Here is a 27,866-nt window from a genome sequence, read left to right as displayed (position 1 = left end):
GAGTCCTGAAGTTTTGGCTTTGGTGTGCTGGAATAGACAAGCAAATCTTTATCTGCATGTTTTGACGGACACTGATGCAAGGACAGGAAATACTTGACCCCAATCATCTTCTCCCTCGGGCAAGGCGAGGGAGAATTTCGCTGATTCCCGTAGCTGACATCACTCAGCAGCCGCCCAGTCAGCATCAAACATTAGACCTTGCACTGTGCATCGAGATCGCAGAAGATTTGATACGGTTCAGCAGTATCAGGCCCACAGTGCTTTGAAGGACAACGTGAAGGGAAGAAATATGAGAGGTCTGATGCAGAAATGGACGTGAAAGCAGTGTTAAGAGGGAAGAATTTGAATTTTGCTCTATCCCATTCCCATATTTCCAGCTATGAAGAGCATCTAAAAACATATTTTAGCAAATGTTATATATAGTGGAACTGTGGAACCAATAAATAACATAAAAAGTAAAATCTACAGTGGTATGAAAATGTATCTGAACCTTTTGGAACTTCTCCCATTTCCGCATAAAATCACCATCAAATGTGATCTGATCTTTGCAAAAATCACACAGATGAAAAAAGTGTCCGCTTTAACTAAAACCACCCAAACATTTATAGGCGTCATCTTTTGTGGACGGCCACTCCTTGGGAGAGAAGCAACAGTGCCGAACTCTCTCCATTTGTAGACAACTTTTCTGACTGTCGACTGATGAACATCCAGACTTTAAGAGATGGTTTTGTAGCCTTTCCCAGCTTTATACAAATCAACAATCCTTGATCGCAGGTCTTCAGATAGCTGTTTTGACAGAGCCATAATGCACATCAGACAATGCTTCTCATGAAGACATTCCTTACCAAGTGTGTGTTTTATAGTGGGCAGGCTAGCTTTATGCCACTCATCAGTGATAAGGCACACACCTGACTTAAAATGTTTGGTAAAAATTGGTTTCAATAGCTCTTTAAGTTACTTAGGCAGAGGGTTCACTTGCTTATTTTCCCCCCTTCTGTCATTGTTTGCATGCTATCCTTATTAAAATATGAAAACCTATAAATGTTTGGGTGGTTTTAATTAAAGTAACAGTCTTTTTTTATCTGTATGATTTTCACAAAGATCAGATCACATTTGATGGTGATTTTATGCAGAAATATGAGAAATTCCTAAAGGTTCAGATACTTTTTCATACCACCGTATAACTAATGAATATATGAAAAACAGTACTACTACATATTGCGCTACTGTAATTTTCAGTCTATAAACCACTACTTTTTTACCTCATTTTGAATCCAGTGGTTTATATAGTCCAGTGCGACTTATTTGTTCATTTATTTGGGTTAATAGGTAACAATTTATTTGACAACGATGTCATAAGACTGCCATAAGACGGTCATAATTATGACATGACATTATCATGGGCATTAATGAATGCTTATGACAGATGTCATTAAGTGTCATTCGGCAAATTATGTCACTAACTCCATTTATGTCCAGCTCGGATCTTTTAAATCGTTTCAAAAGGGAGATAATTTGCCGGATGACACAAAATGACATCTGTCATAAGCATTCTTTAATGCTCATGGCAGTGTCATGTCATAATTATGATGGACTAATGACTGTCTTATGGCACCACTGTCAAATAGTGTTACCATATTCCATAACTAGCAATTAATGAAACAACTAGAACAGTAACTGAAGAAATAAGTAGCACAGAACATGCATTTTGATTTGTCATTTACACCTGTAGCACTGCAATGCATGCAAGGAGGCATGTGGGAAAACAACAGTGTTGACAGCAGGTGGCAGCTGAGTTTGTCTCCCCCAAGAGAACAGTGATGGCCAAATTGAAGCTTCTTGAAGCAATGAAGCTTTACAGCCAATTGGTTTAAAGCTTCAAGGTGTTTCATTTGGTCTTACGACAGTCTTATGATGCCGCTGTCAAATAGTGTTACTGGTTGATATCTTTTGGTGTAAATATCTCATAATACAGTGAGGACAGCTGCGGCTTATCAACCAGTGCGGCTTATCTATATGAACAAAGGCTGTTTTCGTTTCAAGTTTGGTGGGTGGCGGCTTATAGTCAGGTGCGCCTTATAGTGCGAAAATTACGGCATATACAATACAGCATGGAGGCCTGCAAACCAATCCATAGATCTCTGTACTAATCTCGCTACTAGTTTCTGCATTCCCTCAGTCTCGTAGCATTGATGATTTATTGACAGTGGATGACTTGAAAATATGTGCATGAATCAGCGCAATAATTTATGCAGCTTTGACTCACTCGTTGATTGCTGGTTGGGAGGCGGCTGACATTTAAATATCTATGGCCACACAGTTCCTGTATTTAAGAATAAACAACTAGACAGTGGATAAAGGCCAGCAAGCTTACCAAGAGATCCAGTACAAGATACAGTATCAGAATGAGTGTAAGTGAATTTAAACATATCAATTACAAATTATACTGTACACGCAATACTGTTTTATTTGTTTATTTATCTATTTATTTAACTAAATTACTTAAACGTTCCAGGAAGATTACAAATGAAAACATGGTGTCAAACTAGTGGCCATTGGCCCAAAACCGGCACGCAAGAGGGAGTTGATCTGCCAGTAAGTCATGTTTTAGTGCATATAGAATCTTATTTTGAAACTGAAGCATTTATTTAACTGTATGTATAATAGAGGTGAGACAATTAATCAGTGAATCGACAGCTAAAAGCAAATTAATCGTTTTAGGACTTTCTTCGCCTTAAACTTGTCTAAATTCTTGAAATTATAACAACATAATAATACATACTATTATTCAGTTGTAAAAATCAGATTTCTTCATTATATTTTTGTTAAGTCAAAGTAAGACATGAACGAAAATCTGCTTCTAGTTTGGAAAACAACAATTCACTTTTTTGCCAATTTTCAGACATCTTATTGTCTAAACTTGCTTCTTATTAAGCTGCAGCAACTAATTGATTAAATCGATTAAAATTGATTCATAAATTAGTTGCCGACGAATTTGATAATCGATACAGTTGTAGACTACAGTTTAGTCAGGAAGCTGTAATAAAATATTATTTTTGTTAAGGAAATTGTCATCTATTTTGTCTTGGTTTTTACTTACAACATGGCTGATACAACTTCAAGGTAAGGATGTGAAGGTAATTGAAAAAAACTGATTTATCCGATTAATTGGTTTAATCAATCGTCCGATTAATCGATTACGAAAATAATCATTAGTTGCAGCCCTAATGTGCAACATATTTCTTGTTTCATGTTTGAAATGTTCAGGTAAAAGTGAGCTACATGGAGTGAATGGGAATGGAGTGGTATATGTCAGTCACTAAAACACATGATGTTTGTTTGTAATGTGTGATGAGTTAGTTGAATTTATTTCCTGGTGGATGTCGACATTAATGTAAATTCAAAATAATTTCTAGATACAGTAAGTAGATTTTTTTTTTTATATTAAACAGTTCATACTGTATGGAGAGCTACTGTCACCAATTGCACATTTAAATGAAAACACTGATTGATACATAGCAAGAATATTGTTCGTCAGCCAATCCAAGCGTGTTGTTTTCGTCAACGATGACTATAACTAAAATATTTTGTCGACAAACAATTTTTTCATGATGATGTGTCTTGGGAGACTAAAACCTAATGACAACAATGCCAGTTTTCGTCTGATGAGACGAAACTGAGACGAAAATGCACCATAGTTTCTGTCACATTTTCACATTGTGTGACACTTTATGTGTAATTAGCATGTACTGTAGCAGTGTCTGGTTGTGTCACTCCTGTGATGTGCTGTACCCCAACTCACCTGCTAGGGTCCTCTCCAATCTCCCCATTGCTTGTTTTGAGACAAACACACTAAGATTTGTCTTCTTATCTTGGCACAAGAGCATAGCATTCACGTTTACGTTAGCATCAAGCATTCACGTTCACATTAGAATCGGGCTATCGCTAAAGGAAAAACGTCCTTTTAAACTCTCGGACAACTTTTTTTCCCATACAATTCGTCACGCCCAGATGGGTATAAATAATTTTTAAAATTTTACAGACGAAAACATTTTTATTAAACGTCAACTAAAACTAAACAAAATTCGTCTTGAGTTTTCGTCAACAAAAACTAAACGAAGACAAACACATTTTGAGATAACTAAAATATGACCAACACTGATAAGTATTATCGTCCAAAAGACTAAGACGAAAATTAAAAGGGCCGCCAAAAACAACACTGCCTGACAAAAACTCCACAAAACATAACCAGAAGCCTAATTGGAACCACCCACTTCATAGCTCTGTGGTGGATAATCTTAACCAGCGTGTCAACAATTTGACTACTAGCCCTATGCTTAATGCTAGAGGATTGATTGAAACCTAACCCACATTGTACCTAGAAGGAATTTGCATGTTGAGATGCCTCATTTTTGCTATTAAGTATTTCAGTATAATGGATAACATCAGCAAAGAATCAATGCACTCATTGCCACCATTAGCTATTGAAGATTCAGTTCCTCACCTTGTACTTGGCAGTAAGTTGCTCAGTGGCTTCCTGCTCCTTCCGAAGATCCCCCATCATTCTCTCCTTCTCACCAAGAAGTCTCTGCTTCTCATCAGCCAAGAGTGATCGATCACCTCTAATGGCTTCCGTCTCCCTCTCCAGACGCTGCTCCTCTTGCTTCATGTACTCCTCAGCCTCCTTTTCCACCTCCTCCTCCCCATCCTCACATTCAGTGTCTTCATCACCATCTCGATCTGATCCTTCGTCTTCCTGTCGCTCCTTCTTCTGCTTGCTCCTCCACTTCCTGTGGTTGAGCTGGGCCCTGAGCCGAGCGATCTCCCTCTGGAACTCTCGGAGGAGAGCGTCTTTGGGGTCCTCATTGACTCGAGGCTGGTTTTGGATGTTCTTAGCTCGGTTGGCATAGCGAAGCGTTGTGAGGGTTTCGTCGTAGTGCTGGGGTGCAGGGCCTAAAGTGGCAACCATGACAGTCTTGGCGTTCCCGCCCAGTGAGTCCTGCAAAAGGCGTGTCAGCTTTGAGTCCCTGTATGGCACGTGGCCACTGCGCCCGTCCGCAAGTGAAGATATCACGTTCCCTAGCGCGGACAGAGAAAGGTTTATCTTCGCTGCTTCCTTAAGGCGTTCCCCCTGGACGCCTGTCTTGGCCTGCCGCTCGCTGCCGGCCAGATCCACAAGGTTGAGGCGACCGACCCTGATGTGCTTTCTACCATCTGGACCAGGTTGGCCACACTCGACGGTGATCAGGAATAAGGCATGGGACCTGGACGAATATTCATTCATGTCTGTGCCTGCAACTGCCCTCGCTTGGTTGCCAACATTCATCACCTCCTCGATCTCCTTGATGCTCTTGCAGACGCAAGAAGTGAGGTCCGGCACATAGACGCCGGTCTCTGGACTCTCTCTGAGCTCGAGTCCCCGGGCATTGGCATGGTTGGGATCCAGGAGATCCCGGATCTCCTCACGATAGATCTCGAGATAAGACGCCCTTACCAGGTACTGCTTATCAGACTGCGAGCGTGAGATATGCGTAAAGATGTGGTCAAAGGCGTTGGGTATCACTCCACGTTTCTCTGGGTCCAACCACATCCCCTGCATGGTGTACGTCTTGCCGGTCCCAGTCTGTCCATAAGCAAAAATTGTACCATTGAACCCGGCTAGCACTGAATCTATCAGAGGCCTAACGCTCTCGTCGTACAGATCTCGTTGTTTGGAATTGGCATCGTAAACAGCGTCGAATGTAAACGTTTTCTGGGGTTCGCTGTGCGAAGCTCGAGGATTCCTGAGGATCACCTGTCCCAATCGCAGGTCCATCTGTACGATTCCGCCGGAAGGACCGTTGGACTCCTCTTTCCGGTTCAGAGGTCGGCATCGTACAACAACCTTAACTGACTCACTGCTCTTGTTCTTTGACATTGCTGTCTTCGTGTTGCCAGTCACACAATGGCAATAAATTAACACACAAAATAGCTCCTTACTGGCACTTGCTTTGTGTCATAGGATTTTTTCTCATGAACAAAACATTTAGCACGACTTCATTATCATTTTTTCAATCATATTTTAGCATAGTCTCGTTCTTAGTGGAAATCATAACATGCCATGCTCATGGCTCTATTGCCCTGGCTGTCTGTTAAATTAGCATAAATGAAATCAGCTCTCACGCGCTGGCTCGAGGCTCCATTCCTCTTCAGTCTCCAGACATGAAGCTAAAAAAAAATCCCACAGCAGCAAAGATAAAAAGGAATTTTTTTCGTTCATATCGTCTTTTTACACGTCCAGCGGATCCACATCCATCCGTCCTCGGCTCAGCGATGCTCGGTCAGGTTCTCGGGTGTGGGTCTCCGAGAGACAGCTCGCGCGCGCACACGCACACACGCACTCAGACATTCGAGCTCCACGCCCCATATCACTGCGGAGTAGGGCAAAGCATGATGGGAAATGTAGTTATATATATATATATACTACAGTATTTACATTCATACGTAATTTAAACAAATTGTAATGGAAATTCGCTTCAAGGAACTCAAAAATAAATAAATAAATAAATCACAGATTATGCTATTAAAAATGGCGCTGTATTAAAGTGCCATACTATTACGTAGAATTGAATTTACTCCAGCTTTCACCCGCGTTCCCAACACAGGCACGTTAATTAAACGGAACTGTAATTTTTATGTGATCAATTTCTAATTCATGCAAAAATAAACAATAAGGAAATGTAAAATAAAAACACTGGGCAAGATGTCCATACGTGATTTTATGTCATATTTTGAATGATCAATAAAAGGTTTTAAAAATATATATATATATATATATATAAATAAACAAAGGGGCGTAGAAAAGCCAACCATATTTCGTAGCGTTGACGTCCAGAATACATTTGGAAATTTCTGGAAAAAAAAAAAAAAAAAAAAAAAAAAAAAAACCTATTACTTCAACTCGGAATGTAGTTTTGACAGTAATTTCTGATACACATTTTCCCCTAAATTTATCACGGAATGGGGACATTTAGATTAATAATTACTGCTATTACTTAACAATTGTGTGGTTAAAAATACATCTCAACACTGCCACCTAGTGAGAGAACAGCAGAACACACTTAGACAGGCAACCAGACTATGTCAAGAAATGATGTCTCGCGTGTCGTTCTTTACAATATTTTCCCACCAAGTATATTAGTAAAAGATTTTGGAAGTTTTCTACCTTGATTAGAAAAACCCTAATGTGACCACACGTCCTTATTTTGATTTCAAACAGACTCACTACAGAGTGGAAAGCCCCAAGCACATGAGGTATTTCACGTTTGCATTATGCATCAGTTGTGAAAGCAGAACAGTTTCATTGTAAATGTTAACATAAAGATCTAAGGTTTAAGTTATGATAGTTTCATGAACTGCAGAAATACTTGACTATGACTCTTTTTCTTTTTTAATTTTTCAAAACAATGACAGACCAATATGTTAAATAACACCATAGTAGAGGAAAAAAATGTTTGTGACTTGTAATCATTTTCTTTGTTGCTTTAGTCCAAACTAAATGAAAAAGTGCCACTAAAAAGATAAAAGTTTGGTTTTTGCTAGAATTAGAGGCTATATTCAAAATTTCCGATTTTACATCCTAGTGTTTCTGGTCAATATTATTACTATTAATAATAACAAACTAAGTCAATAAAATACGGAGGAAAATGTACATCTATCTATCTATCTATCTATCTATCTATCTATCTATCTATCTATCTATCTATCTATCTATCTATCTATCTATCTATCTATCTATCTATCTAGATAAATAGATAGAAACTATCTATCTTGCCATCTTGCTTATCTAGATAGATAAATAGATAGAAACTATCTATCTATATTAGTATCTATATTTGTATTTGATACACTGCCAATGGGAAAACCCATTGGCAGTGTATCAAATACTTGTTCTCCCCACTATATATATCCATCTTGTGTCTTATCTTTCCATTCCAACAATTTATTTTACAGAATATATATATATAATTTACAGAAAAATATGGCATATTTTATAGATGGTTTGAATTGCGATTAATTGCGATTAATTACGATTAATTAATTTTTAAACTGTAATTAACTCGCTTAAAAATTTTAATCGTTTGACAGCCCTAATATAAATATATATAGAGATATATATGTACACATATGCTGGAATTCATTCAGCAATAGATTGCAAATCACATTTTAAGCAAGTTTTATTACACCATGTAACACATATATTGTTCCAAGGTTCTAAGTGATATATCCTAGTGTTTCGCCGCATTGACATAGATACAAACACTTTTGTTTCCCAAAAAGTTTGGGTTTGTGGTCACGACTTTGAAATTCCATTTTCCACTTTTCACAGTTGTACTTTGTAAAGCTTCTATATATATATATATATATATATATATATATATATATATATATATATATATATATATATGTATATATATATATATATATATATATATATATATATATATGTGAGTATCGCTGTTTGAATCATTGTTTGAAGGGCTTTGTATGGCGGTGTAGGTTCACTATCCCTATCCCCTCACTATCCATTCGCGGGGCCTGCGCTTGACAGTGACGTCACGCTATTCTCGCTATATGATTGGCCGATGAGTCGAAATGCTCTCCCGTGAAATGCCTGTTTAAAAACGAAACATCGGTCATCATCACAACAACGCTTGTTGCACGAACTATTGTGTTCTTTCTTTGTATAACCATGGACGACTTTTATGAGGAAATTTTCCACTACTTAAAGATAGGAGAATACAGCAGCGGGACTCGCTCCTCGAAATGTCCCAAGGCCCGAAAGGCCCACATTCGTGGGGCAGCCAAAAAGTACTCAATCAAAAGTAAGTTTAACCAACAGTAAGAATTTGAAGTCATTTTTTTTCCAAGACACGAGGCACCTGTGTTTTTGAGATGCATGTGTTAACACGGGCACTTTAAGTTAATGTTGTGTTTTCATGTTACATAGATGAGCGGTTATTTACAACCATCAAGGGTCACGGGAGAGCATTTCGACTCATCGGCCAATCATATAGCGAGAATAGCGTGACGTCACTGTCAAGCGCAGGCCCCGCGAATGGATAGTGAGGGGATCGGGATAGTGAACCTACGGCGGCCGTATGGAGCGCTGCCATCGCTGTTCTCAGTGTGACGTATCACTTCCGGGTTCGTCCCCTTTCAGGCTCGAACTTCGGAAACGCGATTATTTTGTCAAATATACAACATATAAATTATTTTTTCATGCTTTATTTGTTGGACAATGTTTGATTACTTTAATTTTTACCCTATTTGGCATGTTATGAAATTACTGCGTCACCAGTAGGTGAATAGTGAGATAGTGTAAAGCGCTTTGAGCGCCTTGAAAGGTGGAAAAGCGCTATACTGTATAAGTATAACACCATTTACTTCACATTACAGCTACCTATGAGTTAAAGCTTCATCAAGATCTTTTGTTTTATCTCCACAGCAGCATAACATTGACTTATTGGATTACTGTACTGCAGTGTCTTTACTTGTCAAGTCTGTACTTGGCGGTAGAACATGCTCCGCATTCTTGAAGGAGTGTCTAAAGTGGAAGAGGGGTAAAGTTAGAAAAACACAAAGCCAACGCGTGACGATATCCTGTAGTGAAACTCACGACGCTTGCATTATTATTGCGTGTAAAGTTAAAGCGGATGAATGACCTTTCAAATCCAGACCAGGGGATGTGAGGAAACGCCCGTAAAAGCAGACGTACTTAATTATGACATCACTTCGCCTGACTCACAGCTGGGAGAGTCACCGCATCAATTTCTAACTTGCCATGAAACGTGAATCACACCCTCGCACGGAGAGCGCCGCGGAAACTAGCGGCCATTTTGGATCTTCGGACGTAGTTTCGCCCATTGATGTTAACGAGGGGCCGAGCCTTAATGTCCAAGAAACTGGCCCAGTGCCGTTTGCCCTTTCTGTCAGTGTCAGACGCGCCCCTCACAGCTTGTTGGAGATAACGGCCAATAATATTTGAGCTATTTCTTATATGACAGCAACGTCATCCAATCGTAAAGCTGATTTTTGACAGAAGTGGGCGGGGATTTTGCAAGTATCAGTAGGGTGTCGCCCCGCTGACTCCAATTCCAGAGACGACGGCGGTCGTCTTTAAGTTCCTAATCTCTTCGGGAAAAGGAAACTCACGAACTTTGCAGAGTCGGTGAAATTACTTCAATTTCACCTTCAGTTACTGGTCGAAGAGTTATCGGTTAAGCTAGTAGCCGGGCACTGGAATGACGGGGTGTGCCGAGAATTTGAATTAGCTCGCCGTTAGTATGAAGAAAGAGTGAGTCGGGGAGAGAGGAGCCATTTTGTCCCGACTGTGTGGGAGAAAGGAAAGAGTGGAAAAAAGAGGAATCGTGTTGGAGGACCTCGCGTTGTCACTACCTTTTCTCGCGATTTCAAGGGGAAGACAGTCGGGCCTTTGGAATATAACTTCACTGGCGTGTTTTATTTTGTGGTGGTATTTAGCCAACTAGCTTGCCAAAGCTAATCAACAAATCCCAGGTTGTAAACTGTCAAAATCGGGGCAGTTGGTCAGGTTGGCCGTAGGAACTGGCTTCAGACTTCATATAGGCGTGTTAGGAAATTGTTTTGTTTATTTGTATCCTTGCGAGTGCACACTCACTGTTTTCAATGGCTAAGAAGACGTACGACTTGCTATTCAAACTGCTTCTCATCGGAGATTCGGGCGTGGGGAAGACCTGTGTGCTGTTCCGCTTCTCTGACGACGCCTTCAACACAACCTTCATCTCCACCATAGGTAAGCAAGAGCAACAAATGCAGGATTCAGTGCCATATCTTTTTGCTTATTTTGAATCCCGACATCTGACGTCCTCCATGAAGACTGCGCGGTGCCCATTCAGTTAGCCACCGTAACTAGCATGCTCACTGTCCAGGCCTTCACGGGTTAGCTGTGAGACAAGTTGTGCAATTTTGCAAGCTATTAAACTCAAGTAACCCTTGCACGAGCTGACTGTGACAATAACCAACCATGAAACGTATTATGGTTAGACCTGTGTGAACTAGTTTAACTGCAGCTAGTTTGCTGTCATTTTTGACATCGGAAGCGAACTAGGCTAGTGGAGGCAACTTGGCCGTCCCACTTTTCTCCTTACACTAACATTGCATTTTTTTTCTTCTTTTTTTCGCTAAGTACCTTAAAAGTTTGGAGCGATCTCAGGAAAATGATCATTACTAGAACTTCGGATGGAAAATACTTGCAGCTATTAGGCTATCAAAACATTCATGCTGTATTTCCACTGAGTTGTCATTGTGTTATATAAGCAGCAGTGACATATCATGGTTAATGCTTTCATGGTTAATGCTTTATTATCTGTTGGGTCTTAATTGCTTCATGCTACTGGCATCACAAATCGCCCGCATCGGATTCCATTAAATACGGACGGCACATAAACGACACATATGATCAAGTATCTTGTGATTAGGAGTGTGACAAAATATCGAAATGGTGGTATATCGTGATACTTTGTATCCCTAAAGGTTATCGATATGCTCCTGCCGAGAATCGAGATAGCGTTTTAAAAAGTTGTCAATGTCTTAAAAAAAAAAAAAAAAAGTTCGAAGCCCAATCCTTTTAGACTGGGAACTAGGGGTGCACGATATCCATTTTTTGAAACCGATATCGATAACTTCCTGCTCCTCAAAGCTGATACCGATATCGATAACCGATAATAAATACATAATTTTTTAAATGCATATTACAGGTGTTTTTGAATACCTGGAGGTTTAAAAAAATAATAATGGTGAGTTCAATATAGATTTGCCTTTGACTTCACCAGAATTTTCATAAAGACATGAACAATATTATAATGAACAAAACAAAGACAAGAACATTCTTCAAATAAAGTGCCAATATTTATTTTTTCAAATAGAATTTGAGTCAATCACAATCAGTTAGTCAATATAATTGAAGATGTGTTTCCTGAACAATGAGCACTGAACTAAAACAAACCCAACGGGTATTGTGCTTGTCATCAGATAAAAATATTTGGTGCTACAAGAGACTGTTGTGGTCTTGGTCCATGAAAAAACTTTCTTAACCTGGGAGACAGGCTAGGACAGCAAGCCTATCAACAACCAAAAGGCCTCTCAATGACTTACTAACTTGTAACTAACACTGTAAACATATAGTAAGGTTGATTACTCATTCCTCATAACAAAAATACGGTAGAACAAAAAGGATTAATGGCTTTCCTTATAATAATCAATACAAATGGTAGCGAGTGAACCCATATTCAATAAAGTATGAGGTTTCTTCTCTGCATAGTATAAAATCCTACCAAGCATGCTGACAAGACTAACATTACACGACAACTATTTTATGTATGTATAGCGTAGCACACTAGCTTGAGCTACTAGCCGTAAGCATTGGCTGGCTTCTATAACACAGCAACTTATGAAGTTCTGTACATATGACCCTTCACCACCGAAGTAAACATATTGCACATCCATATGTGTCATACATAAATACTTACAGACATATATTTCCGAGGCGGAAACGTAAATAACGGAAAGCATTCACGATTGTCAATACTACCGCTAGACACAGCACTTTGTGAAGTAAATGAGTTTGTGGGCCAAATTATAAATGCAGCGAATTATTCTGACCGGCAGGTGGCAGCAATACCCCGCAAATGGTCAACTGTTTTCCCAGCCAGCCAGCACAGTACATATTATCGGTCCTATTAATAATGTTATTGGATTTATTGAGATGACGTCATAATTCCTATTATCGGACCGATAATTATCGGACCAATAATTATCGTGCACCAGTACTGTGAACGTTCGTTCATTCGAAACCAGAGCATTCACAGTCATTCTGTCCGATTTTCAGGGCATTTACAGGTCACTTGCGGTTTATTTTAGGGCATTTACAGGTCATTTCCTGTTGAGTTTGAGTCACTGCCTATTCATTTGGGTGATTCCCAGGTCACTTCCTGTTCTGTAACTCAAAATAAACAGAAAGTGACCCATAAAATATCCCAAAATCAATAGAAAGTAACTGAAAATCAACAGGTAAATTACTTTAAATGGCGCAAAATTACTTCATTGCCTGGCATTGGCTGGCACTGACGGCCATAGACGTTCAATACGTTTGAAGTGGGAGGGATGTTCATTTGCTACAACCCTCCTAGTTCAAATGGATTGGACGTCTACTAGTGATAAACTCATTCCAATTTACAGCAGAAGCTTGTTTTTCTGTTTATTAGTTGCTTGTAGAATATCCTAGAATGATTTCTTGACCAATGTATTGATAATTGTTGTATCGCCATATCGTCAGATCATCGTTGTCATGAGGTTTGCATCGCAAATCGTATCGTATTGTGAGGTACCAAGAGGTTCCCATTCCTACTCGTGATTATTCCTCGGCATGTATCTCTTTTGATTGATTTCAACCTTTCAGCTCATAAACCCTTTTGTAGTCATCAGCAAACGTTATTTCATTTTTTCTTCCAATCTGGCCCTCATTTTATAGGCAATGCGCCCAGTGTATTGATTTATAAGAATTGTTCATCAAGTTGTTTAGTTGTCACAAAGGCACTCATTGAAAACTTACCTTTCTTCCAAGTTAGACTATCCCATACTCATACTGACAAAAACCTAATGGACAAAAGAATATCATTGACAGATTATTCAGGCGATTAGTAATTTTAAGAAATGATGAACCACCTGTCACACAGTGCGTAAAGGTTAATTCTCATATATTATAAAGATGTTATTCTTAATACTAAAACAATCACTGTTTACTCCATCTGGCAGCATAAGTAAAAAAATCCTGTGTCATTCTATTTATTGCTACACTATCATTGTTGCACATATGCTTTCAAAACATAACATTTAGCAAAATGCGTTCTGGTTTTGCATAAGAAAATTAAAGGGATCCACAGATAGAAAGACTTGGAGTTCTTAAAAGATAAACGTTACAATTAGAGGTGTGCGAAATTTCCGATTCTAAGATTATTCGCGTTTTGGCCGTGAAAGATTCGACACCGATTCACAAACATCCTAATTACGATTTTTGAAATATGTCAAGTAAAGCGAAACCAAAACACAGTCAGCGCGGTGTTTGGGACTCAATGAGCAACGGACAGAGAATAAACATCATGCTTGTCATTACCCGGGTAATACAATCCTCAACTCACGGCTCTGGCTCAACTCATGCTGCTAGATAAAAAAACAATAATACCTGACTGCTACCAACAGCCGCTACAAACTACGTCCACATAATGATACGGTAGATAATAGATATCATATGTATATAGAACTAGATGCAAAATGACAGACTTGCCGGTCTTGGTAAACAGCCACCATCTTAAAGCAGTAGACTTCCCTGGAAGGCTGTTGTAGCGAACCTTCCAAGCAAACCTAATTAACTTTTTATCTAAAATACTCCTAAATCGCTAAAATATTGACTTGAATCTATCTTTAAAACAGTTTTAAAGCTTCTGCATGTCGAAAGTAGACAGAAGGGAAATTATGGAATAACGGTAGCAATTTTAACAACTTTAACTGTTGATGCACAACATTAAATTAATTGAATGTAGATTACAGCTGCTGATACAGAATGGGGACTTGAGTATTTTAATTACTGTTTTGAACTGTTAACTTGATATTGAGATAGTCATTTATTTAAGCCTGAGAGGCTTTTTGTACAATTTTTGTTACTCATGTACGAACCATCAAAAGCACTTAATAGCTTGGGAGGGGTCATATCAATAATCGATTTACAATCAAATCGTAGCCTCTGAATTGTAATCGAATCGTTAGGTGACCAAAGATTCCCACGTCTAGTTATTATGAGTTAAAGTAATTTGATATTGAAACCCCTCTTAATGTTTTCATTTTATTAGGTTAACTAGTTGGTCGCCATCAGTTCAGTTCAGTTTCAGTTCAGTTTAAGTTTATTGTCCCATAAGAAGAAGGGGAAAACTTGTCTTACAGCAGGTAAGCATACAGATAACCATTGTTGTTGACGTCGCAAGGCGGTGACGTCACATGGTTACACTGCTGGTGTTCTGACGAATGGGTATCCAAAGCGCTACTCAGCATGCACACGACAACCACGCCCCTCCATTTTATAGCGCCTTTTGACCACTAAACTCTGCAAGCACATACGTATATGCACGAAAGACTACAATAGAATATTGATGATATTGCGAGATAATAGCGCAGGATAACGTTTTAGATAAGCAGTAAACGTGGGTCGCCTGGTTTTTAATAGTGTGCAAGAAAGAATATTGACATAGCAGCAGTATCTAAATATTATATATATGTATATATATATATGTATATATATATATATATATATATATTTAATCTTTAATATTTCAAAATAGACGTGTCAGAACGTAAAGTAGAGTTGTTCAACATTAAGCTGCTATCAACAGCGGGGATACTATTCGACAAGGGATACCCATTCGTCAGAACATCGGGCTTCCAGAGTCTAGCTACATAAACATGTCATCTGTTCAACCCTTTCAATTTTAACCTGAAAGCAATGAGCATGACAGCGCTGTCGATATTTCACAAAACAAGCAGCAAAAGAGAAATGAACAGGAAAGACAGAATGAGACGAGAGTAGGAAATAAAAAACTGTGTTCTGCCAAAATGTGCTACACCGGCGAAACGTCTACAAGAGGTGAATTTGACACCCAAAGCGCTTTCAGCTGTTTTTTTTTTTTTTTTTTTTTTTAGATGCATACAGACAGAACATGCTAAAGATGCCTTAAGAAAATACTTAAAAGTATTAATATCAAATAAGTGTGGTTTAAATATGCTACGTTACTAATGTAGTCTACAGATCATCAACAATATAATTTGTAGACACTACAGTTCCCAATAAGCGGCTAGTTAAAAGCATCATTTTGAAGCCTTTAAAAATCAAATGCCTACAGTGGTGGGGCATCTCTTTTATATGACTTGATACACTGCACTGGAATGGAATTGCAATAAACACTTGAAATAATTAAGGGTTCACAGTCTGGTGTGTGACAAAAGTCTGGTAAAGTTGGCGGGATACACAAAAAAAAAACTTGTGTAACAGCCTACAGGTGAATGGGTTAATTTGAAACAGGTTAGTGTTATGATTGGGTATAAAAGAAGTAAGAAAAAAACAAAGGATGGGGTGAGGTTCACCACTTTGGGAACAACTACACAAGAAAAAGTAAAACACTTTAAGAACAATATTTTTCATCTTACAAATGGTAAGGAATTTAGAGATATCATTATCTGGGTTGCATAATATTGTCTAACGATTCAGAGAATCTGGAGAAAGCTCTGCATTTATTCAGCAAGGTTGAAAACCAACATTGAATTCCTGTGACCTTCGATCCATAAGTGACATTGCATTAAAAAGCAGCATCATTGCGTAAAGGTTTTGGCCATGTGGGCTTAGGAATATTTCAGTAAACCATGGCTGGCTTCTCTGTGCCCAAGTTCATCTGAAATGGTCGATTGCAAAGTGGAAAGATGTGCTGTTGTCGGAGTCCACATTTCAAATTGTTTTGAGAAATCATGGATGTCATGCCCTGCCTGCCCCAAGACCATCCATATTATTACCAGCAAAAAGTTCAAAAGCCCACTTTAATGATGATATGGGAACGTGTTAGTTTTTTTTTTTTAAGCTCAAAATGCAGCAACGGAAAACTCCAGACCTTTGCCTAACTGAGGTTGTACATCAAGCAACTATGGGAAAGAATTTAACTTGCAAAACTTGAACAATTACTATCCTCACTTCCCAACTGCTTATTGAGTGTTGTTAAAAGGAAAGTTAATGTAACTCAGTGATAAACATTCTGTTGTCACAGCTTTTTTGAGCATGTAGTAGAGCTGGGCGGTAAACCGAAAATTTACCGTCACCGAAATTCTTCACGATGACCGACGTAATTTTGACCATGTCGGTAAATTCGGTAAATTAATAAAACAAGAAAATAGTCTTTTCATCCCGCTTTGACTCTGTTGTTCGTCTATGCTCATTCCCCTTTAAGAAAGCAGTGAATGTACTTACGTAGGGAGTCACGTGATCATCAGGAAGCCAATCAAACAGAAGCCCGGTAAGCTAACGCTAGCAGCTAATGCTACAAGCAAAACGTGATGGAGTGTGGCTTAAGGGAGGTTCGCCAAACTTTCACCTGACATTTAATAGACTCTTGGTGGCATCCAGACGGGCTTTCACCAGCTGTCCTCCCTTGTTCTCACAATTTCCGGAGATGGTGCTTTCAGTGCTTTCTACCGGTAGCCAGGCCACAGGCTAACGCTAGCCGCTAACGCTAGCGGCCGCTAGCGGCTAACGCTACAAATGAACGTGATGGAGTCGGATAGCGGCTCTAACCTTGTCGAAACGGCTGAATTTAATGAGTGGATTGGGCATGGACTGCATCTAGCAATTACTATGTCGCGTTATTTTGTATCTGACTGTGTGTGATTTCTCTGATAGCTTTTGTGATGGTAAAGCATTCAGCATAAAGCACAAATGGCCCCAGCTATTTTTCTGTATGTGCTTAATTCTGTGTCATTATTGCTATCATAAAATCTTAAGTGTTTCATTTGCAGAAGATCAATATAGCTTTAATGTGTGTCTGTCTGTCTGTTTGGGGGTTCATGTATGTGTGCATTTATTAAAAAATGCACTTGGGGGGGGGTAGACCCTGAAACCATAAAGTAAACACTTGTATTGAATAATTATGTCACAGCAGCCATTAACAATAAATTGTCTTTTTGAAGTGTACTGTTCGAGCTGCAAGTCATTTGTGTTACAATGACATGTTTGCACAGGCATATCGATTTTGACAATGTACATTGTTCAAGCCATACACTCTGTTATAAATGCTCATACTTGAATTCTTATTGTTTACAATTCATTTGTATAAACCTAATGTCTAGACTGCATGTACATTTGTTAAATATATCAAATTGAATGCTGGTAACTAAATCAACAAGAAACTGTTAATCTGTATTTCATGCATTGATTCAGATTTTCAAATTATATAACAGTCCGCTTGGACGACTTTATCGTCATTTATCGTTATCGAGATAAATCTGCTCCATTTATCGTGATACATGTTTAAGGCCATATCGCCCACCCCTAGCATGTAGCAGGCATCAAATTAAAAATGAATGAATATTCCCCCTCAATTTTTTTCTTTTTGAAGTGTATTCAATTGACTAAGAGGTGAAAATGATTTGGGAATAATCCCAGTGTTTGTATTTAGATAATATAACATATCACAACTATATTGGAATTAGGTAACCATGTAATTTGATATATATAAACCCTATCAAATATAAAAATATATGTGTCACATACACATACACAGCAGGATTGGGGTTGATTTCTACATTGTATATAGAAACTGGAGGCTAATGTTAAATGGCAGAGCACTCATTTGTTTGGACACATAAATGCATAGCCACTTCTCAAAATACTCTCACTGGAACCCCCCCCCCCCCCCCCCCCCCATCTCACTCATCCCTCATTTCCAGGCCTCTGAATAGCTTTTGGCTTTACTTCGTGGAGGTTAGGCATGTTTTTAATGTTCTCTTAATGCGGAATACAGAAGAGTGCTTCCCTAAAGGTCAAACTGTGTTTTACAGGATGCTGGTTCAGCACTTAGCATATGTGCCCAAATTCCGAAACTCTTCTTGTGTTGCTGTTGAAAGCAATTTAATTGAAATAATATTGTAATCTAGGGTAGAGCTTTCCCTTTTTAATCAACTTCAACAGTAAATACGTTTATAAAACTATAATACTACTTAAAAGGAGGTTGTGGCCTCAGTCAGCAGACCAATCGAGCAAGAACGGGGAACACCACTTCCGACTTAACGCTGTTGAGAACATGAAGCAAGTGTGCGAATTTCAGTTTTTTTTTTTTTTTTTTTTTTTTTTTTTAGCACTGCTGCTCTCCTGGATTGCGCGTTGGGGGCCTGTCGGAAATTTAGATCACAGAAACTAAACTTTAAGAGAGCAGACCTCTGTTTAAGCAGTCAAATTCAAAGCATTGCCATATATCTGACCTCTGTAACCTTTGACCCTTTCTCTTATCAGCTACACTACAAATTTGAGTTAAATAGAAAGTCCTTTTCTGACCTCTGTAACCTTATTACCTAACATTTAGTTAGCTGTTCCATTTCATACTACAAACATATCCTGGATGTTGGTATTCCTTTATTCATTCTTGAGTTATATTGAACACAAGCATATATACAGACAGACAGACAGAATACAGAACCGGATAAATAATCCCTGCCTTCCGTAGGTTTCACCTGTTGGCGGTGGTTACAAAAGGAGGTTGACTGATAGGAGTCACGGTTTTGCTTATTTCATCACATTTAGTTTTGGTTCTTAAACTGTATTCCGGTAAAAAGGTTTCCTACCAAAACCGAAAACATTATTTTAGTCAACTTTCGGCCCAATGTATATTTGTTGTGCTGTTTTCTCCAATGGTGGGATTAACGTCATGTTCACTCAACATACTTTTCTGATGACATGCCTATGCACCTCACCACAGTGCCATGCAAAAAGTATTTACCCAACACACGCATCATATTCATCACACACAAAGATTTCAGTTCATCAAAACAATTTCAATATCACACGGAGACAACCAAAGGAAGTCTAAAAAGCTGTTTCTAAATGCTAATTTTACTTAACAAGGGGGGGAACAAATTAACCACCCCTCTGGCACTATGTGAAAAATTTAATTTAATGTTTTGGAATGTGCACAGCTTTTTACATGTGCCGTAAAAATAGCGTTTGATTAAAAAGCATGCCAACAAAAGAGTGTGATGTTTTGCCAAACAAACTTTTGTTGAGAACAACCAATCCTTTACATGACTGCCCATAAGGATGCAGGCAGAACTTCATTCTGCCTGTAAAATGTTTTGTCTCTTCCGCTATTCAAATTTTTAAAAACCTAAATATCCCCTTCCGCCCTCCCTGGGTAGTGCATCATACACAGTGAGTCACTCCTTGGCAGCCGTTTTGTTCATTATGCTGTGGCCCTGCCCCACAAAGAGCACAGCTGTTTCTTGAACTTGTAAACTGAGTACAATCTTTTTGCTCTAACTGAAGTGACAGCTCAGTTATTTGAACAGGAAAACAACACTTCTGGGGCAAAAGTCATCAGTTGTCCCTCCTATGGCTTCGTGACCCATCTAAAAGAATAACAATCACACAAAATTGAATTATTTAGCAAAATATTGTGGTGATGGATGGAGGGTAATACAATAATCATGTCCACGTGTCTCGTTGTACCAAATGTGAAGTCTTTTACTAGGCATGTCTGTACGGATCTGTCTGTCGATTTTTCAACCAGCTGCTTATCCCGGTGTTCTTTAATGATGGTGTCAAGGACCTAGTATGGCCACACCAGAAATACATAATAATATTAGTTCTTTCCAGTTTTGTGTACACAATGTCCTGCTAAGACAGTTGCAGTTTTGTTGTCAGTGTTTCACGTGATAATAGCGCATCTGTATTGAGTTTACAATTTTTTGTTTTTATTTTTATTTTTTTAGGAATAGACTTCAAGATCAAAACTGTGGAACTACAAGGAAAGAAGATCAAACTACAGATCTGGTGAGTCCCTTGTTATTTTGATAGGTGTTTCACTTTTACGTGTCTGTTCTGTAGATAGTGTTCCTCCACCTGCTGTATTGCAGTTCATTGATTTCGCCCCCACTACAGCACAAACTTGTTTTCAAATGAGTTTTACAGTACTTTGTGCAGAATGTCAAATCTACAAAGTTATGGTTGCATGGCTTCAGGGTCATACCACATTGAGATTGAGAGATGCAATGATACGAGCAAGAGGGCATCCCTTCAATTGTTTTTGTATGCTGTTTTATGTGTTACTTCTCGGTGTTTGTGTCAGAGTAGCTGTTTTTAGAGATCTAATCATTGTAATACGTACGCTTATATTTCAAAATACACTTTTAGCATTAAGATAACTGAGGTAATTTGAAGAAATCATTTGGATTTGTTTATATGATTTGGTGTTTATACTAAAAAATTCGAAGGTGCGATGTCTTTTAAAAAAAATTTTTTTTTTACATGAAACCTCAACTGGGACAGGGTATCCGTGCGTTGTCAAATTATTTGAGTTTGAGGCCTTAAAATGTCTAAAATTAAATTATCCTAAAATTTCATAAAAGGTCCTAAATAGGACTGAAAGGTCTTAGAAATCTGTTGACTTTACTTTTATTTAGAACATGCATAAACTTCAGTCTCGCTTTTAAATGTTTTGATGTTTGGGGATGCTATAACGTAACTACCATAATTTTCGCAATGTAAGGCGCACATGACTATAAGCCACAACTAGGGGTGTAACGGTACACAAAAATCTTGGTTCGGTACGTACCTCGGTTTTGAGGTCACGGTTCGGTTCATTTTCGGTACAGTAAGAAAACAAAATGCAAAATATAAATGTGCTAGTTGTTTATTACACACCGTTGTGCTTTCAACAATAGGAACATTAGCCTATACAAAGCTAGAATTCTGCTCAAAAAGTAGCGGGTATTTAAAGATAATCCAACAACAATTTGCCTTTCAGACCCCGCAGATTGGTCAGCTTTCTTTCTGAAAGAAAGACGAAAAAAGAAGTCCTGTGCTAAAGAGAAAAGCAATCCCAATGACAAAGATTTTAACATGTATTTTACAAATGAAATGCCTCAATGAATCATTTTTTTTTTCTTATGAACGGTTTTCAAAAGCTTTATTGGTGAATTTTCTCAAGTTAAAGCGCCACACATTAATTAATAAATTTATTTGTGTAAGCAGGATCTGTGTATTATTATTATTATTTAATTACAGGTGTTTAGCTAATTTCAATTTATTTTATTTAAATGGGCTATTTATTTTATTATGTGTTTGTATTTCACAAATGTGATGTAGTATTCATTTATATTGTATATTTTATGTTGTACAATTTTAGTTCCTATGTGAATATTAGTTCCTACTTATTTCGTTGTGGTAGGAGGGTTTTGTATTGAACAAGGGGCCGTGTTGGTTATTATTATAGCAGAGAAGACAGCAGTAAGTCAACAAAGACAAGTCAACTGTGCCCGATCTACCACTCGAGAGATCTGATGGACTCAAAAAGTGGGTTACGATTGCATATTAGTTTGAAAATCGACCGGATCCCCCGTATTTTTACACGAGTGACTTCCGGTCTGCCCGGTCCTATTTACCGGTAGTAGTATTGACGCAGGAAGGTCGCGTCTCGCGTCAAATAATAAACTCTGCCGTTCTTTTCGGGTGTGTCGTGTTGAGCCACTTTTGGGACGCGTCTAACACGCGGCCGCACTGCGACTTGTGTGCATTGGCTGATTGACTTTAACGCCCGCGTTTCACTGCGTTCTCGCGGCGGCCACGTTGTCGCGCCGTTGATGTTTCTGGGTTATACTGTCCTACCGTGTTGGTCCTCATTATAATAAGAAAGACGGAGTAAATATAATCTACACAAAGAAACTGTAACCTGATCGACTCACAGCCTCGAAAAGTAAGGGTTACATTACGTCAGAAACTCGTTCGGTATGCCTCTGTTCCGAACCAAGCACCACATACCGAAACGGTTCAATATAAATACATGTACTGTTACACCCTTAGCCACCACCCACCAAATTTGGCTCAAAAACAGCAATTGTTTGTAGATAAGCCGCACTGGACTATAAGCTGCAGCTTTCCTCACTGTATTATGGGATATTTACACCAAAAGATATTAACCGGTAACACCTTATTTGAGAGCGGCATCATATGACTGTCATAATGGTGTTGGTGTTATACTTATATAGCGCTTTTCCACCTTTCAAGGCGCTCAAAGGACCAAATAAACCACCATGAAGCTTTGAACCAATTTGGCTGCAAAGTTTCATTGCTTCAAGAAGCTTCATATGGCCATCACTGTTCCTTTGGAGGAGACAGTGCTGCCACCTGCTGTCAACATTGTTGTTCTCCAACATGCATCCTCCTAGCATGCATTGCAGCGCTAGAGCTATAAATAACAATCAAAATTCATGTTCTGTGTTATTTCTTCAGTTACTGTTCCAGTTGTTTCATTAATTGCTAGTTATCGTATTTGGCAACACTTTATTTGACAGTAGATAAGACTGTCATTAGACAATCATAATTATGTTCTGACACTGTCATGAGCATCAATAAATGTTTATAACAGATGTCATTTAGTGTTATTAGACAAATTATCTCACTTTTGAATGGATGTAAAAGATCCAAGCTGGATATAAATGGAGTTAGTGACATATTTTGCCGGATGACACCTCTGTCATAAGCATTCAGTAATGCCCATGATAGTGTCATGTCATAGTTATGACAGTATTAGGATGCCGTTGTCAAATAAAGAGTTACCTATTAACCCAAATAAATCAACAAATAAACCACACTGGATGATAAACCACAGGATTCAAAATGAAGGAACAAATTAGCGGCTTATAGTCCGAAAATTACGGTACAAAGCGGAACTACCTGTGCTGACCTGTCAGAATTTATGGAAGAGCACCAGCTGTTGCTAAACACGCGCAACTGTGTGTTGACAGCTTAGTTAGCATAGCAGCGGAGAAAATTTTAAACAGAAGCAAATTACAGTACTTTCATCCATGGGTAAGTGGCCAATGGGCATTGGCTATATAGTTTACAAGTCTTGATTCACAACAGAGAAATTCCTCGTGTTTTCAGTTAGGTTAAGCATTTTGTATTGCAATGTGAAAGAGCTGTGAATTCATATACCTTGCAAGTAATTCCGGTCCTCCAATTTTCCTTTAGGGCTTTTGTACTTTTTTCCGGTATTGATGTGAAATGGGTCTGAAATCGTATTCATTATGGTCGTAAAAAAAGTCTTAATTTTGGCTTGTTGAAATTTGCAGAGACCCTGACCAGTCACAACTTGAACATGTTATTTAGAGAATGTGTGAGAATTACCTGAAAGGGTTTGTGATTGTCCATAAATGATAGAAGTCAAACAGCCAACGATTTGACTGATTTTTCCTGGGCACAATGAAAATAGATATTTTGTTTTTAAGCATACAAAGAATAGGCTCTCAGACAAATCTGTGAATTAGCCAACTAAATTGGTCTTGCACCATTTTTTTGTAGATCTAAGCCAAACATCTGTGTGACATTCCTTTCTTAAGCCTCGAAATATTCTGCAACAGGAAATGGTCATCAGTCCACCAGGGACTTGATGCAGTATATTAATTTTATTCCATCTCTGCTGCTTTCCCTCCAAATGGATCTGGTGGGACTGCAAAATAACAAAGGTTAACATCTACAGTATGTCATTTTAACAGTTAAGCTCATGTGAGATCTTAAAACTACTTCTCCAAACAAAGCAAGCTGAATATTGATTGGTTGTGAGCACAATTTATAGCCGCCCCTTACTCAGCAAAGTTATATTACAGACCAGCTATTGCAATCTTGTAGGAGGAAGATGTTGCTATTCTACTATAAAAAAAATTAAGAAAAATGCTTTTCAGTAGTGCTTTGAGCTACGACTCCAATTTGTTTTCTGACCATCCTCTTAATTCAAAACACACATCTCATATTCTATTATATAATAATAAATCAGTCAAATGATTACGTGTATCTCTAAAAAGTCATAAGTCGGGTCACTAATATTTCAAGGCATCACTTTAATAGATGGTAGCAAAGTTACAAGTATTGTGCACTTTATAATTTTTAGCTGCTGTAGTATTTTCGATCAGGAAGTCAAAAGCAGAACTATTGGACATTTAGATATATATACTAAGCTTGAACTTTAACATTACATTTTTGAATGTTGTTTCAGTTCCCCAAGTTGCCTCTATTGTCGAATATTGACATCGAATTTCACTGATCGTCACATGAATGATTGTCTTTTTTATATCGTCGAAGGTCAAGGAATGCTAACAATATTTCACCTCTGGATGTTTATACCAGATATGCCAATTACGATATGGATACGAGCTCAGTGAGATTCTTCAGGAAATAAAAAAAATATGCATAAGGGTGTGGAAAAGGGAGTTTCATGGATTTGAGCTTTTATAGTTTAAAACGTTTGGTGCTAATTGTTTGTCCAGTGTCTGAACAAGTTTCTGAAAGCTTCCTTGTTACATATTTTATGTTATCCATAATGTCTGGTTGATGGTGGTTGTCATAACATATACAGTAAATACTGAGCACTAAGCCAATCAATTTTTGCCTGGGCTTCACTTGGAATACTTGATTTTCATTACACTACAGTACGGTTTTCAAACATTTTTTGTGCTGCCTTACTTTACTACCTGCACAACACCTTGCTCTGGTTTCAATCCTGTTTTTGTTTCAAAATACCTACAAAATTTGGAAGATCTATTGTTTTTCCTGCCACTTAAATCTGTTGAATGTACCGATTCTGCACTGGCTGTACCTTCCTCACTCATGTTTCTCTTTAAAATTTCCTTACTGTTCATGAAGTGAATGTGTCAGTTTTTCTCGGTCCCACCCTTGGATGTTTGTCATTAGCTGGTTTAATAGGTTAACGGTATTAAGTTAATATTATAAAATGCATATTTTTGTATATTTATAAATAAATAATACAGTAAATCGTCTAGCACACCACACGAATTTTGCTGTCAAATCAAAATAGGTATTTATGACTACCTCCTCATAAGAATGTTGTATTCATTTTTGACAAAACACTAGTGTTGTCTAGATTAACCTGAACACCCACACATTTGTTTTGTGTGTAGCCACAAAAAAAGTATCCAAGTTGTGTCTGTGTCTAATACTAAAACTTAGAACCTTGTAAATTTAACTAAATTACGGTCCTGAAACATGTATTAGCCAGGCTGATTCTCTTTTAAGGTTCATTTTCTCTATGCCGTTTGCAGAGGTGGGTAGTAACGCATTAAATATACTCAGTTACATTTACTTGAGTAACTTTTAGAGAAAACTGTACCTCTAAGAGTAGTTTTACAAAGACATACTACATACTAGAGGTGTGCAAAATTTCCGATTCTTAGATTATTCGCGATTCGGCCGTGGAAGATTCGAGAACGATTCACAAACATCCAAATTCCGATTATTGAAATATGCCAAGTAAAGCGGAAGTACAACACACTCAGCGCGCCGCGCGGTCTTCGGGATGGAACGGAGCGGGAGTAGCTAAACATTATCCTTCTCATTAACCGGCCCCTCGGGTAATGCCAACGCTCAACTCATGGCTCTAGCTCAACTCATGCCACGAGATAAAAAAAAAACACAACAACATACCTGACTGCTGCCGAAAAGCTGCTACAAGTACAGCTAAGCTACATAATGTTACGGTAGATATCATTTATATAGGACTAGATGGATTATAGACTCGGTAGCGGTAGCAGCACATCTGCAAAAAGCTAGATGCGGGCGTTAGTAAACGGCCGCCATCTTAAAGCAGTAAACTTCCCTGCAATGCTGTTGTAGCGAACCTTCCAAGCAAACCTAATTAACTTTTTATCTAAAATACTCCTAAATCAGTAAAATATTGACTTGAATCTATCTTTAAAATAGTTTTAAAACTTTCACATGTCAAAAGTAGACAAAAGGGAAATTATGGAATAACGGGAGCAATTTTAACAACTTTAACGGTTGATTCACAACATTAAATTAATTGAATGTAGTTTAAAGCTGCTGATACAGATTGGGGACTGGAGTTTTTTTATTTAATGTTATTTTTGTATATTTGTTTACTGCTATATGTTAACTTGATACTGAAATAGTAGTTTGGTTTAGCCTGAGAGTATTTTTGAACAATTTTGGAACTAATGTACAAAACTTTATTTAAAAAAAAAAAAAAAAAAAAGGAGGGGGGTGCATCAATAATCGTTTTATAATCGAATCGGAGCCTCTGAATCGTAATCGTGATCGAATCGTTAGGTGCCCAAAGATTCCCAGCTCTACTACATACATATACATACATATTAAAAGCTGAGTTATGTTTATGCGGCAGACCTACGCTGTCAACGCAGACCCGATTTACGACCCTGCGCCGTACCCTGACGTGCACATCCACGGAACCATGACTATGCGACACGTTAAGGCGTGGCGAATTGACGCAAATGGACTGTGATTGGTCCGCTCAGACGGTTGTTTCCGTTTCAGCTTGAAATCGCTGCCATTTACAAATATTTTTGAGCTACACTAAAAAATGGACCAAGCCAACGAGAGGATCATCAAAGAGGTCCTTAAGTACGACCACCTGTACAATGTTTCATTAAGGCATTATAAATAAAGATGTCCCGATCGATCGGGATGTGGGTCCGATCACGTCATTTTCAAAGTATCGGAATCGGCAAAAAAATATCGGACATGCCTTTTTTAAATATATATATATATATTTTTAAATCAAATCGTTTTACAATTGTATTTAACGTTACAGACAAAATGTCTTACACTCATCCAGAGTCTTTAGTTTTGGCTTAATGGCCAATTTGGCGCAATTAACACATGCGTTGCATGACCCACCACTCACGCATTGTCGCATTCAATCTATAATGGCGCTGTTTTACCTATATATAGAGCTAAAAGGCAGCGTAAAATGAATAGAGTGAATTTTGGCAGTCTTTGGAGCCTTTTTTTAGTTGCTAAAGTCTTAAAATCCGTCTCTCAACAATTAGAAATATCGTGGGAAGCAATGTTGGGAAGAAATGTAGTAGTTGATCTTTTTCTTAACACCCTATGTTGTTTCCCAACGCAGAGAAGATATATCAATTGGTTCCACTACGCACAGTCATGGTTGCACTTCTCATCATGCATTTGGGCAGAAGTTAAATGGCTACAGTATCAT

General features: G+C 38.2%; 2 protein-coding genes across 2 annotated transcripts in view; one reads left to right on the top strand and one right to left on the bottom strand.

Annotated features, from left to right (window-relative positions):
• The window catches only part of LOC130907486 (kinesin-like protein KIF3C), a 47,393-nt gene extending 37,661 nt beyond the window's left edge, over positions 1-9,732 (bottom strand). The window contains exons 1-3 of the mRNA XM_057822635.1: positions 9,705-9,732; positions 9,534-9,586; positions 4,505-6,410 (exon numbers count right to left, since the gene is read on the bottom strand). Coding sequence (XP_057678618.1) covers positions 4,505-5,917 — 1,413 coding nt within the window. The 5' untranslated portion in view covers positions 5,918-6,410; positions 9,534-9,586; positions 9,705-9,732. The remainder of the gene's footprint in view (positions 1-4,504; positions 6,411-9,533; positions 9,587-9,704) is intronic.
• Positions 9,733-10,115: 383 nt separating this feature from the next.
• Positions 10,116-27,866, top strand: part of rab10 (RAB10, member RAS oncogene family) — a 28,777-nt gene continuing 11,026 nt past the window's right edge. Inside the window, exons 1-2 of the mRNA XM_057822681.1 lie at positions 10,116-10,813; positions 20,590-20,650. Of these exons, the coding sequence (XP_057678664.1) occupies positions 10,687-10,813; positions 20,590-20,650 (188 nt within the window). The 5' untranslated portion in view covers positions 10,116-10,686. The remainder of the gene's footprint in view (positions 10,814-20,589; positions 20,651-27,866) is intronic.

This window comes from Corythoichthys intestinalis, chromosome 19 (assembly GCF_030265065.1).
Source record: "Corythoichthys intestinalis isolate RoL2023-P3 chromosome 19, ASM3026506v1, whole genome shotgun sequence".
Classification (NCBI taxonomy): Eukaryota; Metazoa; Chordata; class Actinopteri; order Syngnathiformes; family Syngnathidae; genus Corythoichthys; species Corythoichthys intestinalis.
This window is presented reverse-complemented; position numbering and strand designations above follow the sequence as displayed.